Source organism: Sceloporus undulatus, chromosome 4, assembly GCF_019175285.1.
Source record: "Sceloporus undulatus isolate JIND9_A2432 ecotype Alabama chromosome 4, SceUnd_v1.1, whole genome shotgun sequence".
NCBI lineage: Eukaryota > Metazoa > Chordata > Lepidosauria > Squamata > Phrynosomatidae > Sceloporus > Sceloporus undulatus.
The window spans coordinates 131,112,386-131,132,971 of NC_056525.1; the positions used below are offsets into that span (position 1 = coordinate 131,112,386).

The 20,586-nt window shown below is 41.9% G+C and overlaps 1 protein-coding gene and 1 long non-coding RNA gene across 4 annotated transcripts in view; both read left to right on the top strand.

Annotated features, from left to right (window-relative positions):
- The first annotated feature begins 2,621 nt into the window (after positions 1-2,621).
- Positions 2,622-12,124, top strand: LOC121928000. The gene is made up of 3 exons (XR_006103420.1): positions 2,622-2,804; positions 10,103-10,211; positions 12,018-12,124. It is a non-coding gene; the product is annotated as an uncharacterized LOC121928000 (long non-coding RNA).
- Positions 12,125-14,174: 2,050 nt separating this feature from the next.
- SUCO (SUN domain containing ossification factor) overlaps positions 14,175-20,586 on the top strand; it is an 82,855-nt gene continuing 76,443 nt past the window's right edge. For all 3 annotated transcript variants that reach the window (XM_042462142.1, XM_042462143.1, XM_042462144.1), the window contains exon 1: positions 14,175-14,325. In XM_042462142.1, coding sequence (XP_042318076.1) covers positions 14,189-14,325 — 137 coding nt within the window. In that variant the 5' untranslated portion in view covers positions 14,175-14,188. The remainder of the gene's footprint in view (positions 14,326-20,586) is intronic.

Consider the following 20,586-nt stretch of genomic DNA (forward strand, 5'->3'; position numbering starts at 1 on the left):
AAAAGGGTGGGCTATAAATACTAATAATAATATAATGTGAAAATCACACTGAAATCTAACTGCAGATGGAGCTGTTTCAAGTGTGAAAACCTCCTGAGGAAAGGGTCCATGACAAGGCATGTTAGTCATTATCAATGATTTTGATTACAGGAATATCTGAGTTAACAAAACCTCTGAGAAAGAAACTCCTTTTTACAAAATCTTTCTATAACCTGCCCAGCCCCTAGTCTTCTTCCTATCCTTTGTCTAGCTGGAAACTTTTTATTCACCATCAGCATTATGATGGTGAAGAAGGGCTGGCGAAGCATAGATTTTTCGTGTTAGGTCGTGAGAGATGTCTATAGTAAACAGCGTAATAAAGCCTGAAGTGGGAAAGAATGATATAACAATGACATAAATCCTAAAATTGGCTCGCATTTTGTACATTTAAAACAACATTTAAAAATCTTTTTTAAAAAATGCCTACCAGTGCAAATCCATTCACTCATTTGTCACTGAAGCAGCAGTGACAAAAAAGAGTCACAGGGCTGGAAGAGACCAGCCGGACAAGCTGGCTTCTGGGTGGCTTGGGGGTGCAGTGCATGTCCCCAAGACACCTGAAAGCCACTCAGCCGAGCAGATGAAGGCGGCTTTAAGATGCTCCAGGGGTGCACCGTCTTGACACCACGCACTACAAAAGTGCCCATAATTTGCACCAGGTGTACTAAGGTGACCCAAATGGGAGTGCATCTTTTAAGCTCCTATTTGGGCTGGTAATGGAGGGCACCTTCAGGACTGCAGCGTGTGTTTGCTATGGTCCTGAGGCATCTTTGGAGGGGGCGGCTTCAAGCTGTCCCTTCCTGCTTTTCTGTTCTGGCCCATAGTCACAGAATCACAGAGCTGGAAGGGGCTTCATGGGCCACTGAGTCTTCAAGCATCCTCAGCAGGTGGCTGTCCAGCCTCTTTTTGAAGATGTCCAGAGAGGAAGACCCCACCACTTCTCTAGGCAATCAATTCCATTGCCAAACTGCTCTTACTGTCATAAAGATCCTTCCAGTCTTCAATTGAAATCTACTATTGGCCTAGTCTTGCCCTCTGGGGCAGCAGAGAACAGGCCTGCCCCCTCTCCTCTGTGACAGCCCTTGAGGGCTTTAAAGAGGGCAATCATGTCACCCCCCTCAGTCTTCTCTTCATGAAGATGAACAATCCCAACTCCTTCAACCTTTCTTTCCATGTTTTGTTATCCATGCCTCTTATCATTCTTCTTGCCTTCTCTGAACTGGCTCCAACTTGTCCATGTTCTTCTTAAAATGAGGCACCCAGAACTGAACGTACTACTCCATATAAGGCTTGATCAGCGCATAGTGGGACTATTACTTCCCTTCACGTTGAAACTATGCTTCTATTAATGCTGGCTAAAATAGCATTCACTTTCTTTGCTGCAGTATTACGCTGCTGGCTCATGTTCAACTGATGATTAACAAGATCAAATGTAGGAGTGCTGCTGAGCCATGCGCCCCTCCCCTCCTCCTCCTGTAATTGTGCATTTGGCTTTTGTGGCCTACATGTGGAGTCTCACATTGGTCCTTTTGACTTCTGTAATACACCTGTAACGCTGAGCTAGACTTGAATGGGTGTTTTCGTCAAAAGTCTCACCCTACAAACCATTCCTGACCCATTTGTTGTTGTTGGGCTTTTTCTTCCAAAGAAAACTAAGTCAATGATTGTAACAGGCCGGCTTGCGTTCAGGCAACTCGGGTGTGACAGAGAGCAACAAAAAACCTCGGTACTTCCTGTGAGCTGGCTGCATCCACACTGCAGAAATAATCTGGTTTCACACCACATCATGGCTCAGTGCTATGGAATTCTGGGAACTGTAGTTTGGCGCCAGGGGTGATGCAGCTTGTTGTGGGAAAGCTCAACAAAACTACAGATCTCAGGAGTCCACAGCACTGAGCCATGGCAGGTCCAAAACACACTGCAGAAACAATGCACTCTGTTACCGCTTTAACTGCCTTGGCTCAATGCTAGGGAATTCTGGGGGCAGTAGTTTTGTGAGACATTTAGCCTTCTTTATGAGAGCGCTCTGGTGCCACGATGAACTACAATTCCCAGGAGGATTCCGTAGCACTCAGCCAGGGCAGTTAAAGCGCTCTCAAACTAGGTTATTCCTGCGGTGTGTTTTGGCCCGTAGTTAAAATGGTGTCAAACTGGATTATTCCGCCAGTGCAGCTTCGGAAAGTTTGGGAACGTCCAAAAACAGCCCTCGCATTTGACTCAGGCTGCCCAACGAAGTGCCTGATCTGACCAAAGGCGGTTTACCATCTGACTGCGTCGGAGACACGGCTGGGCTGAGCCCTAATCTACCGCATCTCCCTGGTGTTAAAAAACGACAACAGCCCTCTTTATAACCACAGCGCCCGCTCCGGCAGCAACCAGGGCTTCCCTCACTGCGAGGGGTCTTTCAGGCGCCACGGTGGCCACCTTCCATGTAGGTCCTGCTGGGGAGGGGGCGGGGCGTTGGGGCGCGCGCACTCGGGGAGCGAAGAACGCGAACCAATCAGGTGCGGCCTTGAGAGCAACGGCGTTTTGCAGGTGGGGCGCGGTGCGCATGCGCGGCAGTTGGCTTCCTGTGACCCGCGGAGGCTGACGCGTCACATTCCGCCTCGACGCGTCCGGGATCCTCGCAACCAGCGCCGCCGCCGGGAGGATGCGCCGCCGGCCCCTGGCCCGGAGAGGCAGAGCGGGGAGACGATGAAGGAGCGGCCCCCTCGGCTCCTCCTCCTCCTGGCCTCCTGCTTCCTCCTCGGATGCGGATTCCTCAGGTGAGCAGCGCCGGGGGCCTCCCCGGAACCTCCCCGACAACCATGGCTGCGTCCGCACTGGGAAATAGCCCGGTTGGCATCACTTTACCTGCCTTGGCTCAGGGCCCTGGAAGTTGGAGTTTGTTGGCCATCCAGCCTCTGTTTAAAGGCTTCTAAGGGAGACTGTTCCACTGTCGAACAGCCCTCACTGTCAGGAAGTTCCTCCTAATGTTGAGCTGGAATCTCTTTTCCAGTCGCTTGCATCCATTGTTCCGGGTCCTAGTCTCTGGAGCAGCAGAAAACAAGCTTGCTCCCTCCTCAATATGACATCCCTTCAAATATTTAAACAGGGCTATCATATCAACTCTTAAACTTCTCTTCTCCAGGCTAAACATCCCCTGCTCCCTAAGTCGTTCCTCATAGGGCATGATTTTCAGACCCTTCACCATTTTAGTCTCCCTTCTTTGGACACGCTCCAGTTTCTCAACATCCTTTTTGAATTGTGGCACCCAGAACTGGAGACAGTATTCCAGGTGGGGCCTGACCAAAGCAGAATAGAGTGGCACTATTACTTCCCTTGATCTAGACACTATACTTTTATTGATACAGCCAAAAATCACATTGGCCTTTTTAGCTGCTGCATTGCACTGTTGACTCATGTTAAACTTGTGGTCTACTTGGACTCCTAGATCCCTTTCACACGTAGTTTCATTCAGCCAGATGTCACCCATCCTATATCTGTGCATTTCATTTTTCTACCCTAAGTGCAGTACCTTACATTTCTCCCTATTGAAATTCATAGAATCCTAGAAGTGTAGAGTGGGAAGAGACCCCAAGGGCCATCCAGTCCAGCTCCCTTCTGCCATGCAGGAACTCTCCATCAAAGCATCCCCACTGACAGATGGCCATCCAGCCTCTGCTTAAAGACCCCTAAGGAAGGAGACTCCACCAATCTCCAAGGGAATGTGTTCCACTGTCAAACTGCTCTTACCAAATTTTATTTTGTTAGTTTTGGCCCAGCTTTCTAATCTATTAAAATCTTCTTGAATTTTGATCCTTGTAAACTCTACGCACATTGGAGACCTGTTGAAATGGCCTACTCTACAGTCTCCTTTGGATCCTGCTTTGGACTCCACTTTGGGGGAAATGTGCTATATAGATACAGTGGACCATTGGTCATTCCTCCTCCCCCCGCAGAGGGGGAAAATGCAGATGCTTAAACCCCATATTATCCATTGGGTGAGACATCAGTGGCTCTGCAAACATGCCCCACCATTGAAAAATATGGGGCATGGTTGGCCACAGATGGTCCAGTCTACAGATGGTTAGCCCACAAACATGGCAGACCCATTGAACAGTATTCTTGGTTGCTGTGCAGGGGCAGAGGTGGTTTCCGGCAGCTAGAGTTCAGAATACTGTTGCTGTCCTGGTCAGTTTCATGCAATAGGGAGATGTCTTACATAACTGATAGGATTGCTCCTAAGTATCCTCTATATAGGTGCTTTAGGTTCCATGATTTTCTAAGGAACCTAAAGCAGTCTAGTTCTTTTGTAGACATTTAGGACCTGTACAGACACAACAAAATAAAGCTGTTTCAGGTTACTTTGGGGGTATGGTGTTTAAATGACACACACCTCTTAAGAGGCCAGAAGCTATGCCAAATCTGTGCTCTGGTCCTTAGGAATGGAGTGGGGCTTTGGCATGGTTTCTGGCCTCTTAGGACGCATGCATCATTTAACCAGAACACCTCCAAAGTGACCCAAAGCAGCTTTATTTTGGCCTGTCTGTACAGGCCCTTTGTGTGGTCACAAGGAAGATGTGGGACAAAGCAAGATAAACTTGAATTATTATCATGGGAAGGGAAATATGGTTTAATCAACATCACTGAAACCTGGTGGAATGAGTCTCATGTTTGGAAACCCTGTATGACACCATACTGCTAACAGAACATAGTGAAGACTTAGTATGATTCCTGAAGGTGGTCAGAGAAGAAAGTGCCAAGGTTAGGTTTACATATGAACATTAAGAAAACAAAAATAATGACCACAGATGATTTACAGAACTTTGATGGTGATGACATTGAAATAGTTCAAGATTTTCCATACCTTGGCTCAGTCCTTAACCACAATAGAGAGTGCAGTCAAGAAGAATAGGACTTGGAAGGGCAGCTATGAAGGAATTAGATAATATCCTGGTGGCAAGATGCATCATTGAAAACTAATGTTGTTGTATTTCCCGTTTCTATGTATTGTGAAAGCTGGACAGTGAAGAGAGCTTATAGAAAGAAAATCAACTCATTTGAAATGTGGTTCTAGAGAAGTGTCCTGTGGATATGATGGTTGCCTAAAAAGACCAATAAATGGGTCCTAGAGCAAATCAAGACTGAACTCTCCCTAGAAGCCAGGATGACTAAACTGAGACTGTCATACTTTTGCTATATCATGAGAAGACATGACTTACTAGAAAAGACAATAATGCTTAGGTTTTTTGGGCTATATGGCCATGTTCTAGAAGAGTTTATTCCTGATGTTTAGCCAGCATCTGTGACTGGCATCTTCAGAGAATATTCTCTGAATATGCCAGCTTGGAGGCCATTCATTCATGGGGTCACCATAAGTTGAAGTTGACTTGACAGCAGTTAAGAGCAGCAACAGTAGTAATGGGAGACTTCAACTACCTAATACTTGTTCTAAGTCACACTTTGTCAAGAACATAGAGTCCAAGAAATTCCTCATTTAACTTGGTGACAATTTAATTGCACATAAGATGGAGGAAGCAACAAGTGAATCAACTATCTTGGATTTGGTGCTAAGGAAAAGAGAGGAATTGCTCATAAATAAAAAATAGTGCTCTTACTGGTGAAGATAGAATAAATAAGAAGAGGTAAAGAGTTTGTGAAGGAGTAGTTAGCTACTGTAAATGACTTCGGGTCTCCAGAGAGGGATGATCTGCATCCAAGAGTACTAAGGAATGTGCAGACATCAATAATCTTTGAGAATTCTTGGGGAACAGGATTTGTTGCAGCACAGTGGAGGACTGGCACATAATGGCCCCACAGTCAAAAAAGAGGACCCAAGCAATTACTGATATGTTGGTTTGATAATAATATCAGAAAAAGTTCTAGAATAGATAATTAAACAGTCAATTTGTTTGTACATAGAAATGTGATGACTGAGAGGCAGTATGGGTTCTCAAAACCATGTCAATCTAATCTTATCTCTTTTAATTAGTATTACAAGTTTGGTAGTTTCAGGGGAGTGCTGTGCATGAAATAAATGTTGGTTTCAGTAAGGCTTTTGACAAGATTCCCCCATGATATTCTTGCAGGCAAACTGGTGAACTGTGGGTAGACAGTGTAACATTTAGGTGGATCCGTAATTGGTGACAGACAGAACTCAGAGGGTACTCTCCAATGGTTGGTTTTCATCCTGGAGGGAAGCGACTAGTGGAATGCCTCAGGTTTCTGCTCTTGTCCCAGTGCTGTTCAATGTCGTTATCAATTACTTGGATGATGGAATGGAAGACATGCTTATCAAATTTGAAGATAACAACAAATATCGGGGGAACAAATATTTCAGAACAGAAGGAATGGGAACAGAATTTAAAATGGTCTTGGTAAATTTGATCTTGGCCAAAACTAACAATCTGAATTTCAGTGTAGGAAATGTAAAATACTCCATCTAGACAGGAAAAATGAAGTGCATAAATATAGAATTGGTGGCACCTGGGTTTTAAGCAGTTTGTATGAAAAGAACCTATGGGTCTTAGGAGACCACAAGCTAAGCACAAGTCAGCAGTGTGATGCAGTTGCTAAAAAGGGAATTCTGTGCTATATGAACAGGAGAATAGTGTCCAGTTTGAGGGATGTATTGATCTCACAGTAGTGATTTCACTTTATTCTGCTTTGGTTAAACCTCATCTGGAATACTCTGTCAGTTCTGGGCACCACAATTGAAGAACCATAGAGTTGGAAAAGGCCACAAGGGCCATCTAGTCCAACCTCCTTACACGCAGAAATAAAGAATCAAAGCACTCCTGACAGATGGCCATCAAGCCTCTGTTTAAAAACCTTCAAAGAAAGAGACTCCACCACAGGGATTGCGTTCTACTGTCGAACAGCTCTTACTGTCAGGAAGTTCCTCCTAATGTTTAAGTGTACTTTTGTCAAGCCAGGTGTAACCCATCCTATGTTTGCAATTCTCCCCCCCCCCTACCTAAATGTAGTACTTTTAACATATCTCCCTGTTGAAATTCATTTGGTTAGTTTTGGCCCAGCTTTCTAATCTGTTAAGGTCATTTTGAATACTTATCCTGTCCTCTGGGGTACTGACTGCCCTTCCTAATTTGGTGATATCTGCAAATTTGATAAGCATGCTGCCATCCAAGGCATTGATAAAGATGTTGAATAGCACTGGGCCTAGGACAGAATCCTGTGGTGCCCCGCTAATCATTTCCCTCTGGGATGAAGAGGAGCCATTGGTGCATCCTTTGGATTGAAGGACATCGATAAACTGGAACTTATCCAGAGAAGGATGACAAAGATGATCAGAGGTCTGGAAACCATGGTGGGGGAATGACTTGGGAAGCTGGGTATGTTTAGCTTGGAGAAGAGAAGACTGGGAGGAAATATGATAGCTTTCTTTAAATATCTGCAGGGATGTCAAGTAGATGATGGGGAAAACTTGTTCCTGCTGCTTCAGAGAGTAGAACACAAACCAGTGGGTTCAAATTACAATAAAAGAGGTTTCATCTAAACATTAGGAAGAATTTTTTTATTATTATAAGAGCTGTTCGACTGGAATAGACTGCCACAGAGATAATGGTGGGAAGAGTGGAATTTCCTTCTTCAGAAGTCTTTAAACAGAGGCTGGATGGACATCTATCAGGGGTATGTTAGTTGTGTTGAATTAGATTGCTCTTGAGGTCTCTTCCAGCTATAAGGTTCTATGATTATATAAAATTTGATCAAACATAAGTATGACCCATCTTAGGGCCTATTCTCACTGTAAACATTTCAAAGAAGGTGAGTTCTTCTGCTAATTTTGTATCAAAACAATCTTATCCAGTAGAATTGGATACTTACTTTACCCTTACGTTTTCAACTGATTGTACAAAGCTGTTGAAATCCTGGATCACTGTTTGGGTCCAGTGCAGGATTGGATATGGGTGAACAAAAGGAGGCTCATTTCACAAAGGAAAAACATAACAAAGCCCCCCCCCCTCAAAAAAGGCTGGGATTAGGATTATAACACTTTCTGGATGGGGTCCTTCTAGAGGACCAGGTTTGCAATTTGGGGGTGCTCTTGGATGCAACATGGCTCCTGAAATGTTAAGGAGCCTTTGTGGTCAAGAGTGCCTTTGCCTATCTTCATCTGGTTTGCTAGCTGTGCTCTTTGCTAGAGAAAACAAATTGGCCATGGTGGTCCATGCCTTGACTTCCTTTCAGTTAGGCTTCTGTAATTCACTCTGTCTGGAACTGCATTTGAAAAGTATTCAGAAGTTACAGTTTATTCAGAATGCAATATAGCCAGATGATGGTGTGGTTTGTGCTTTAGGAACCCTATGTCACCATTGTTAAATTGACAGCATTGATGGCCAGTTTATTTCTGTGCTAATTCATGGTGATGGTATTGACCTGTAAAGCCCTAAAGGGCTCTGTGCCAGGATATCAGAAAGATTGTCCCTTTCTGTATGAGCTAGACAATAATCTGATATCTTCAGTAGAGGCTTTGTTGTGTGTCCCAAACATTAAGCTCTTAGGTTAGCAAGAAGAGGGCTTTCTCTGAAGCAGCAATTTGTTTGTGCCTCTTTCCAGCAGTGGTATTCAGGCTTGATCCATTCTTGTTGAACTTCCAACAAAATTTGTTTTTCAGCTTGGCCTTTGATGTTTAAAATAGCTTTCTTAGCCATTAATAATCTTTTGAAGAATTTTAAAATGAGTTCTTTATACATCCCAGGAAAAGAAAAATGATTAAGAAATATTTTTTAATAAGGATCAACATATCCTTATAGCAGGTGAATAGCATTGTGCTAGTGAACGTGTTGAACTTTAGGTGGAGAAACTTAAATTGCAGGAGAAAGTGAACACACATATCCTCAAATAGTGCAAAACTACCAGCTCTGGATTTTTATTTTAAAAGAATTCCTTTTCACAGCAGTCAAAAGAAACTTGTTATGTCAAAATCAGTGAACCTTGTATTTTTAATTTACACATGGAGCAGGTTCTCTGTAAAACTGATAACAATTAGCCTTCCACATTTGCAGTGTGTCCAGAGGAGGGCAACGAAAATGCTGAAAGGTCTGGAAACCATAAAGCCCTATGCGGAGAGACTTAGGAAGCCTAGAGAAGAGGAGGTTAGGAGTTGATAATGTAGCCCTGTTTAAATATTTGAATGGCTGTCATGTTGAGGATGGAGCGAACTTGTTTTCTGCTGCTCTAGAGAATAGGACCCGGAGCAATAGATGCAAGCTACAGGAAAAGAGATTCCACCTAAACATTAGGAGGAACATCTGACAGTAAGAGTTGTTTGACAGTGGAACAAGCTCCCTCATAGTATGGTGAAGTTTCCTTCTTTGGAGGTTTTTAAAGAGACATTGGATGGCCATTTGTTGGAGGTGCTTGTATTGAATATTCCTGCATGGTAGGGGGTTTGGACTGAATGGCCTTTGAGGTCTCTTCCAACTCTGTGATTCTATGTGATGCATAAATAGGAATTCAGTTCTAGACAGTGTTCCCGTTGAATCAGCCCCCACCCACCCTACCTCTGTTGTCTTGCTGCTGTTGTGTGCCTTCAAGTGGCTTCTAACTTATGTTAACCATATTACGAGGTTTTCTAGGCAAGTTTGCCAACGAGTTTGCCATTGGCATCCTCTGAGGCAAATAGATTTTTTTATCTTCCTAGCACGGAACATCCTTCTTTTCCAACTTATCTTTCTTTCTGATAGAAAATATTTACCTGTTTTCATTCCTGTTGTACTTTTCTTGTTCTCAGCACTTTTTCAGAAATGAAGGATCTGGGACTGACAGTAACTTCTGTGGTACCTAAGAATGCCGTTCATCTGCCCCTGAAAACTTGAATTCATTTAAGATAGCTCCCAAACTCCTAACTATTCCTGAAGTGTATGTCTGACAACAAACCATTTTTGCTTTTAACATGGCATTGTAAACAGTTTTTTAAAAAGAGAAAATCAAATAGGAATTAATTAGGTAATTTTAAGAGGCTTTTGATGACATGCCTCATAGCATCATGCAACATGTAAATGCAGCTTTCAATCCATTTGTATTAAATGTGGCTCTTATATTATATTATATTTAACAGTTTTCCCAGCTGGCATGTCTCTTGTAAAGAAGGTCCTTCAACTACATATTTGTTTTCACCAAATGAGAACTTTCCCTTGGCAAACATGGATGAGAACATTAAGGAAAAGGTAAGTACATAAAGAACCAGTGGTTTGGCTTTCTTGTAGAATTAAGCACAGTTCTGTAGTTCTAACATGGGATATTATGTAAATAAATAACTTGGCTCACAGAATATTCTGAACCCTAATGTATTCAGAGATTATATTTAAAGCAGATGCTGCTAAACATAAATTCTTGTTAAAACATAAGCAACTGGCAATGAACTCCCATTCACCCAACATTTCTGACTACTTGTTTTCCTGAAAATCATGTAACAGAAATGAAAAAATTGTGCAAATGTTTCAGGGTAGTAAAAATACAAGAGTATTGTATAAATTATTAATGCTGAACAATTTTTTTCATTTGTAGTTTTAATAGAGGCAGTACATATTTGAAAAGATTGAAGATTTGCAAAGGCTAACTTAAACAAGCCTAACCAGCAGTTTGGTCAGGGTGGGGAACATGTAGCCCTGCATATATTGCTGAACTGGAACTCCCATTAGCTATAGCCAGTATGCAGAACAACCTCTGGAGGGTTATAAAGTCCCCATTCCAGAGTGAGAAACTTACAGGACAGATGAAAATGTAGTAACAAGGAGAAAGAGAAGTGCTGTGTGAAGTGGGGGACCAGTGAACTTATTGCTATGTAAGGCCTTTTACAGACAGCCAAAATAAAGCTGCTTCGAGTCAAAGTGGAGATATGTAGTTTAAATGACATGAACTGCGTTACTAAGATTACCAGAAGCCACACCAAAGCCACGTCCCAGTCCTATAGTGCTGGAGTGTGTCTTTGGTCGACTTCTGGGCTCTTAGGACGCATGCATCATTGAAAACACAATACACTCCACTGTGACTTGAAGCAGCTTTATTTTGGCTGTCTTGTGTCTTAAATGTTACCGGTGATGCCAGACCCTAACGCTATCTGGCCTGCAGATATTAATTTGTTTTTTAAAAAATAGATATGTGCAGTTTCAGTGTTTGCATAACTTGCTATTTGTAACAATTTGAAAAATGAAAGATAGTATTATACTGGTTATCTCACTTAATAAAGCCTGTGATAGCACAGCTTTTTTTTTTACGGAGGTTTTTTTTAATCCCTGTCCAGCTCTCCCCACTTTTCTTACTTACGTTGTGTCTAGCTGGAAGTTTTTTTAAGCCGCATTAGCACTGGAGGGGTAGTGAAGGAAGGCTGGAGAAATACAGACTCTTCAGTAACGGTTGCAGTAGTTTGTCTTCAGTAAACAGTCTAATAAACAAATGAACAGGGCAAAAGTGGGATTCTACTCTAGACAACACATATTTGCGCAGAGCAGCCTGCAAAAGGCAAGGTAAACAGCAGCTTCCTTCAGAATCTTTTACCGAGTGTGCATTAACAACAAAAAGGGGGAGAGCAGCTAAGCCCTGCTTCATCAGCATGTTTGAAAAACTGGTCTTAAGTTTTGCCACCAAAATGGAAATCATAGAAGAGCGTGGCTGATGAAAGAAAGTCATGTCTGGATCCATTTTGGAATAAGTCTTCAAGTGATCTCTAGAAGGTTCAAAATATTTTTGTCTTTCTTTATTCAAGATAGACTTCATCTGGTTGCTTGATTTCACATGTGCATGTTGCTTGGTTTGAATTTATTAAAAATAACCTGTTGAACTGCTCTTCCTTTTTCATGCTGTTCTATCCTGTTACTTCTGCATTGAGTACCGATGTTTATTAAACCATTAGCCCAGGAAACACCAGAAAATAAGGGTACTTGCATGTGCATTTCTTAGGATTGAAACAGTCCTTTTCCAAGATGCTGTTTTAATAGGTCTGTATTTAAATATTGTTTGTTCTTTTCAACTAGGAGGAGACTGACAAGATCTATTGAAACACTCTCTTTAGAACATATTTATTCTGTCATAAATACTTATCCCGAGGAATACTCTGTGAATACACACAAGCAAACAGAGGCAATTTTGTCCATTATCTATTCTTTTACAAGTGTTTTTACTTCTCATTATATGTACACTGTAAGACATACATTTTCAGATGTGTCCATGTAAAAATTTAATTAATGTAAAGCAAGGTTGCAGTATCATTGGTCAATGAATCAGCCAAACATGTCCTTCAGTTAATCTGACCAACCATCTCCTCCCATTAGTTAATCTGACATTATCTCTGTTTTTATGCACCTACAGTCAGCCCTCCCCATAGCAGGCTTGCCTTTCATGGCTTTGAGGTTTTTTAATTAAATATTTTTTTATTATTTTTACTTTTTTCTGTTTTTAAACCAGTTTTTTTAGTAATTTATAGTGTTTTAATGTGTTTTAAAAAATTATTTTGATTTTTGGTAATCATTTCATATGTTATGGAAGCTGCCTTGGGTCCTGGGCTTGGGAGAAAGGTTAAATAAAAATAATCTGTAATCCTTGTCAAAATAATGACAAGAAGTGATAGGAGGGACCACAAAGGAAAACAAAGGTATTTGGGCCCACTGTGGGGATGGCCTGCAGGAGATCTAGGGAAATAAAAATTAACTCCAGCTCCAAAGTTGCCCACCCCTGCCATTATGTAAACGTATTTCAGTCTTACTTATTTTACTGATACTTGAAGTATTGTTACTAGCAAGTAGCAATGGCAAGTACATTTCTGTACCACTTACCGATGTACTAAGCGGCTTACAAAGTGTCAGCTAATTGCCCCCAACAAGTTGGGTACTCATTTTAGTGACCTACAGAAGGATGCCAGGCTGAGTCGGCCCAGAGCCCTTGGCTGGTACTGAACTCATAGCCTTGTGGTTTGTGGGTGAGTGGCTGCAGTACAAGCATTTAACCAAAAGAAAGAAGCCATTGAAGAAGATCACTTGGAATTCATGACCGCAAAAATGAAAGCTAAAGTCTTTCTCAAATTTGTTCAGATTTGATACTGTGTTTCTTCTTCTTCTTTCTCTATGATGTCCTATAGTCGGATCTCTTCCGGCAGGCCTTTCCAGACTAGGTTAGATCCATTAAATCCATTAGATTTGCCTCCCCCCCCCTTTGACAGCGATATCAAAATTGATTGATACAATTGACCCGTTTCCCCCCCCTCCTCTAGAGGAAGACTCATTTCTTGTGCTAATCTGCCCAAAATTTTATTGTATTTCTATTGGACAGTTTTACATTTTTTGATGTTCAATCTCTTTTATGGGATGATCACTATTTTTATGATGGGGAGAGGGTTGGGGTTTGGGGTTTTTTTAATTGTAATTTTTAATTGTTTGATGTTTTATTCATGCTGCTGGAATCCGTTTTGATTCCTTTGTGAAAAAGTGGAATACAAATTGTTGTTGTTGTTGTTTTTATTTAAGTTCTGCTCTTTTATACAGCAAAATACAATCCCCCGGAATTGAGGGATTACATTATCTTTTGGATATTCTTACTTTTTTGTTTTTGTTTTTGAAATATGTGTGTGTGGGTGTCTCTATCCGCAAGGATGTGGGAAATATGGTCCAAAACACAGTGCAGATATAATCCAGTTCGAGATTGTCATTGTATTTAATGGGATTTGAACATCCATGGATTTTGGTATCCAGGGGGGTGGATACCAAGGGCCCACTATAGATTTGTGTGAACAAGGAACTGTAAGATTCATAGTCTGACCCCATAGATCCAAAACACATTGCAGAAATGGAGATCACTTTAACTGTTCTGGCTCAGTGCTAGGCAATTCTGGGAATTGTAGTTTTGTGAAATATTTAACTTTCTCCGTCAGAGACCTCTGGTGCCACAATAAACTATAATTCCCAAGATTTCCTAGTACTGAGCCAGGGCAGTTAAAGCAGTCTCAAACTGGATTATTTCTGCACTGTGTTTTGGACCAATGACTCCCTTCTATGTTTCTCTGTGTGTTTCTCTCTGTGTATATGTCTGTATTTGTGAGAGAGCACATGGGAATGTTCCTTTCTTATACTTTAAGTTATAAAATGGAAATTCTGCAAAAGCTGCCAACACCAGAACTGATTCCACAGTTTTCAATTTTTAACAGGTTATAGATATGGAGAAGTTAAAAACAGTGGAAGCTGATGGACAGTCTTCAGTGGATTTGAGTGAAGCTTCATTTAGTACATCTGGTCTTTCTGAAAGTACTTTCAGCATGCCTACCTCAGAGATCTCACCAGTTCCTCAGCCCAGGTAAGCCTTTCCAATTTATACATTAAAACATTTTTTCTTTCATCTGCTCTCACAGAATTAATATGTATAGATATTTTGTATCATCTTTGAGACTCTAAATATAGTCAGTTTTGTCAATTTTGTGTTTCATCTATTTTATGGTACACATATATCTCAGTTAACAAACCCTCTGACAGCTCATTTTTACAAAGCCTTGTACACTCCCAGCCCCTTCCCCTTTACCTCTTCACTATTTGTCTAGTTAGATTCTTTTAACAGCATCAACACTGGCAGAAGAATAAAGGATGACTGGAAAAACACAAATTTTTGGTGTTGGGTTGCAGCAGCATGTTTATAGAAGACAATGCAGTAAAGCTTTGACAGGGAAAATGGGCTTTTACTCTTGCTTATCCTATTGAGGTTGCGTGTCCAAAGGAGGGCGACTAAAATGGTGAAGGGTCTTGAAACCATGCCCTATGAGGAACGTCTTAGGGAGCTGGGGATGTTTAGTCTGGAGAAGAGACGGTTAAGAGGTGATCTGATAGTCCTGTTTAAATATTTGAAGGGATGTCATATTGAGGAAGGAACAAGCTTGTTTTCTGCTGCTCCAGAGAACAGGACACAGACCAATGGATAGAAGCTACAGGAAAAGAAATTCCACCTCAACATTAGGAGGAATTTGTTGACAGAAAGGGCTGTTTGATAGTGGAACACACTCCCTCGGAGAGTGGTGGAGTCTCCTTCTTTGGAGGTTTTAAAACAGAGACTGGATGGTCGTCTGTCAGGGATGATTTGATTGAGAGTTCCTGCATGGCATGGGGGATTGGACTGGATGGCCCTTGTGGTCTCTTCCAAACAGAGAAACGGGGAGAGCAGATAATCTTGTTTGATCATCTACTTAGTATGTTAAAAACATCATAACCTATAAATTGGAGCACCAAAATAGAGATCATAAGAAAAGTACAGGTTGATGATAGAAAAGTTGTCCCTAGATGTATTTTGGAAGAAAGCATCTTAAGTGGTAAAGTTTCAAAATATTTTAGTTACTTATGCAATGCTTGCCTGACCTGTTTGTTTCATTTCACGCATGTATGTTATTTTTTGAGAGGATTTTTTGTGGAACAGAAAGCTATCCCTATTCTTCCTATGTTTTTTTCTGATTCTAGCCGCTAATTTTTTTTAGGAAGTAATGTTCAGGAGCACATGATTTGGGAAATAGAGATGTACCTGTACTGAATTGTGCGTTCTCTTGTTTGTGTGATTAATTCATGGGAACTGTAGCCAAAAGTGAAGCATAGCCAAGTAGTGTGAAAATAAAATTCTGATCTCCAATTTGTTATTTGAAGACTTTCATTTGGATTTGCAATAGTCTGTTCAGGGAGGGGGAAAACTATTCTACTTTCAAGGATGAAGGTGTGACCTCATCCCAGCAGGGTAGTTTTCTGTAAAATGCCACAAGATTTAATGATACTCAGGTTTACAAAACTGAAAAGGCTCACCTGATTGGTGTGTGAGTGTTAATGGAATAACCATTCTGTCTATTTTCAGGGATCTTCCTTTTCCTCCACCAAAGTTATCACACTTAAGAGAGAGCCTCATCCATTAAATGTGCTTTGGTGTCTGATTCAAAGTGGGCCATTCCTGTCCATTTTAACTCACTCACCCCCAATACTTCTATGTTCATGCATTCCACTCCATTTTTATTAGAACTAGCTTCCCTTGGCTCATGCTTTTCACATTCTACGTGCATATTTTATGTGTGATGCTACTTCAGGTGGCATTTGCTTTTCTGAGTGTGTTCACTACTTGTTTTGTCATCTTTCTCTGCCCTTAGCTATTCTTGCAAGTGTGTTTTCCTTTAGTTTCCCTCTGTCTCTGTTAGTGCTCTTATCCTGCCTGTGTATCACTTGGGAGTGCCACCTACACCTCCCTGTGCGCAGTGCTAACAAGGGTTAGCTAACAAAAACCATATAGAAAGTACAAAATAAGTAAAAGTAAAAGATGGTGAAGCTCCGTTTTAATAGCCAAGGCTAGACCAGGTTCTGATTGAGGCACAGATCATGAATTACTCTTATTAAAAAAAAAAGAGTAAAACTCAAGAAGAAAACAAAACCAGTCCTCATACCAAAATACGATTTAAACAATATCTCCACAGAATTCATTGACAATATACGGAACAGAATTGCAGAACTAAGCATAATAGATTATGACCTGGAAGACCTTTGGTCTGAAGCCAGGGACATAATAAAAGAGGAATGCTGACACACACTTCCAACAGACAAAAAGAAAGTGAAGAAAGTGTAGATTAACAGATAAAACACTACAAGCAATAAAGGAAAGAAGAGGAACAAAGCAAAAGGAGATAGGAATAAACTAAGAACCATAAATGTAACAGAACAACAGCTAGTGCATAATGACCAATGAACAGAAACAGAAGACAACAAAAAGGGAAGAACAAGAGACCTATTCCACAAGATCCGAAAAAGCAAAGGAAGGTTCAAACCAAGGAAAGGGATGCTCTATGACAAAAAATAAAATAAAACAATATTATTAAAGACCAGGAAGGAATAAAAAGACATTAGATGCAATACACAGAAGAGTTATACAGCACGCCTGCATTATACGCTGGCATGCTATACACAGTCTTGAGTTTATGTGCTCAAGCTGCGCGGGAACACACTGGGTGGCGCGTCCCATTCAGATTCACTTGAATGGGGCTCCAGCATAGGCGGAATTCGCCTTACGCCGGGGGGGGGGGGGGAGGTCCGGAATAGATCCCCCATGTAAGGCAAGGTTCAACTGTATAAAAAGAGATGACAATATGAAAGACATATAGAGCCATATGAAGGTAAACCTCAAATTTTAAAAAGCACGGTGGAAGCTGCAATAAAAGTAATGGCAAAAAAAAGTCTCCAGGAACAAATGAACTGCTACAATCCACATTGACAGAGTCAACTCTAGTGCTAACCAACATATGTCAACAGATATGGAAAACAAAATGACGGCCAAAAGATTGGAAATGATCAATATACATCCCTATCCACAAAAAAGGAAACACAAGAGACTTCAGCAACTATAGAACCATAGCACTAATCTCCTATGCAAGCAAAATTGCAACACAGACTCTGTACATACATGAAGGGAGAAATCCCAGATGGCCAATCAGGGTTCAGGAAAGGAAGAGGCACTAGGGATCACATTGCAAACATACGATGGCTAATGGAGCACATCAAAGAATTCCAAAAAGAAAATTAGCATGTGCTTTATTGACTATGGCAGTGATGGAAAACCTTTTAGGGACCAACTACCCAAAGGCATTCTGGCACCCGGTATTACTTGGATGCTGGGGACGGAACTTCAGAGGGTGTGGCTTCTGCCATCTGGGGCGGGACATCCCCAGACACAGCTAAAGGCCTGGGAGAGCAGAAGGAGGAGGAACATAATTTTGCTTGCATGGCAGGCAGCTGGAGGCCCAGAAGGGAAGGGTGGGGTGGGATAGGGTGGGGGGGGGGGAGAGGAGCAACAGGTATGCCATATTCCACTTCTGGCAACAAATGGCACAATACAAAATAGCAAGTTGCTTCGTCAGCTTTCCCCACTCTAGCACTCTCCAAATATGCTGCACTGCAACTCAGATAAGTCTAATCAGTATAACAATGCTGGCTGAAGATGATGCAGTAATTGTTCCACACATTTGGAAGGTATCTGATTGAGGAAGGTTATCCTAAAGCCATGTATTAGTTAAATTATTACCAAATGGTGAGTACTGCTGATGTGGACAAGCTGCAGGGTCAAGTAAGGAAGACAACCTGTCCTCTTGATCCCTTTCCTTTCCGTCTGATCATCCAGGTTGCAATTAGATCTCAATTACAATACAGTCTACCCTTGACATTCATGGGTGTTAAGGGCACAAGACCCCCCACGAAAGTCAAAATTAGTGAATAAAGCAGCTGGGGTAAGAGCAGTGTGCGCGTGTGTACCCCCATCTCCCTTATATTCATTTAGAGTAACAAGGTATTCCTGTACTATCTCCTTGCTTATTCTATGCTGAAATTTCCCTATTCTGTCCTCTGCTTCATCATCCTCAGGTTGAGCACCCTTTTCCTTTTCTGAGAACATAGAGGCAAAGAAGGTGTTGAGTAATTCTACTTTTTCTCTGTCCCCTGTTAGTATTTTGCGATCTTCTCCACGCAGTGGCCCTAACATTTCCCTTTTCTTCCTTTTACTACGGACATATCCATAAAAGCCCTTTTATTGTTCTTAACCTCTCTAGCAAGCCTGAGTTCATTCTGCACTTTGGCTTTTCTGACTTTACCCCTACTCAGGCTAGCTATTTGTTTGAATTCCTCTTTGGAGATTTCCCCATTTTTCCATTTCTTATAGATGTTCCGCTTAAAAGTTGAAAGTTCCTTAGGCATCGACACCTCCCATTTTTCTTTCTCACTGGAACTATTTGAAATTGTGCCCTCAGTATCCCCCTTTTGAGAAATTCCCATCCATCCTCTTCTCTTTTAGTATTCGTGACCATGGGATCACCCCCAGTATTTCTCTAAGTTTACTGAAATCAGCTTTCCTAAAGTCTAGAATGTGTGTCTGACTATGTGTGGCTTCTCCTTTCTACTGTATAACAAACTCCAGGAGAACATGGTCACTTCCATCTAATGATCCCACCACTTGCACCGCATTAACCAAGTCATCGTTGTTGGTTAGGATCAGATTTAAAATAGCTGACACCCTTGTTGTCTCTTCCACCTTTTGGAAAATGAAATTGTCTTCAAGGCAAGTGAGGAATTTGTTAGACTTTGAGGATTTTGCTGAGTTTGAATTCCAGCAAATATCAAGATAGTTGAAGTCACCCATCACTCCTACATCTCTCTTTTCTGAGTGTGTACTCATCTGTTCTAGAAAGGCGTCATCAAATCACTGGTGTAAATATCTCTGATAAATAGTGCTATTCCTCCTCCTTTCCTATTTGGCCTACTTCTCTTAAAAAGGTTATACTCCTTTATTTCTGAGACTCACCCCACCAGGTTTCAGTGATGCCTATTATATCATATTTGCTTTGTTGTACTAGGAGTTCGAGTTCATCTTACTTATTTCCCATGTTCTGTGCATTAGTGTAGAGACATCACAGACCATGGGTCCTCTTTACTTGCTGTCTGTGCAAGTTTTTTTGCCTCCCACTGTTGGGTCCTTGCACTATTTGTCTTGTTTCCTCTATGTCAGTTTGACTATTTTCTCCATCCCTTTCGCCTTCCATAATATTGTCTCCCTCCCCCATGGAACTCAGTTTAAAGCCCTCCTGATCAAATGCTTGAGACTGTTGGCAAAAAGATTTCTTCCAACTGGTGTGAGACCCATCCGTTGCCAGAAGTCCCCCCTTATGGAACTGCAGCCCATGATCAAAGAATCCAAATCGTTCTTGGCGGCACCATCTGTTGTTTGCATCTGCTATTTTCCTCTCCCTTCCTGGACTATACCCTTCACTGGCAGAAGAGACGAGATGACAACTTGTGCATCCACTTCTTTCAGCTTCCTACCAAGAGCCTCGTAATCCCTTCTGATGTTCTGAAGGCTGTGTCTTGCAGTATATTGGTTCCCACATGGACCAAAAGGAAGGGGTATTGGTCAGTAGGCTTGACCAGTCTTGTCATCCTGTCTGTCACATCATGGATCTTTGCCCCAGGGAGACAACACATCTCTCAAGACATCTTGTCAGGCCTACAAATCACTGCTTCTGTACCCCTCAGCAAGGAGTCCCCCACTATGACCACACGCCTCCTCCGAGGCATAGCAGCAGGGTCCCCTGCTCTGTCCCTGAAGTCTGTCCATGCTGCTGTTCCTCGTCCTCCTTGATAAGGGAAAGAGCTTCAAATTGATTCTCTAGCTGCAAGCCCCCAGAACAATCCCTTGTTGGCCTAGTTCTCTGTGTGACATTCCTCCAGCTGTCTGCCTCCTGTGTATGTGAAGTGACCTCCTCTGCCTCAGCAACTTCCTCTGTGTGGTCCCCGTCCAAGACTGTTGGTTCTGTTCTGTCCAGGAAATCCTCTTGCTCCCTAATATGCTGAAGTGTAGCTACTCTGGACTCCAGCTACTGGACTTTCTCCTCCAAGAGTGCTACCAACTTGCACTTGGTGCATGTGAAGTTCTCTACATCTGTAGGCAAGAAGACAAACATCCCACAAGTGTTGCAGGTGACAGCAGCAGTTCCATCAGTGTCCATACTGAGAAGTCTTAAGTAATCACTCGAACAGGACTGTGGGCTTCCTCCTTAAAAAATCC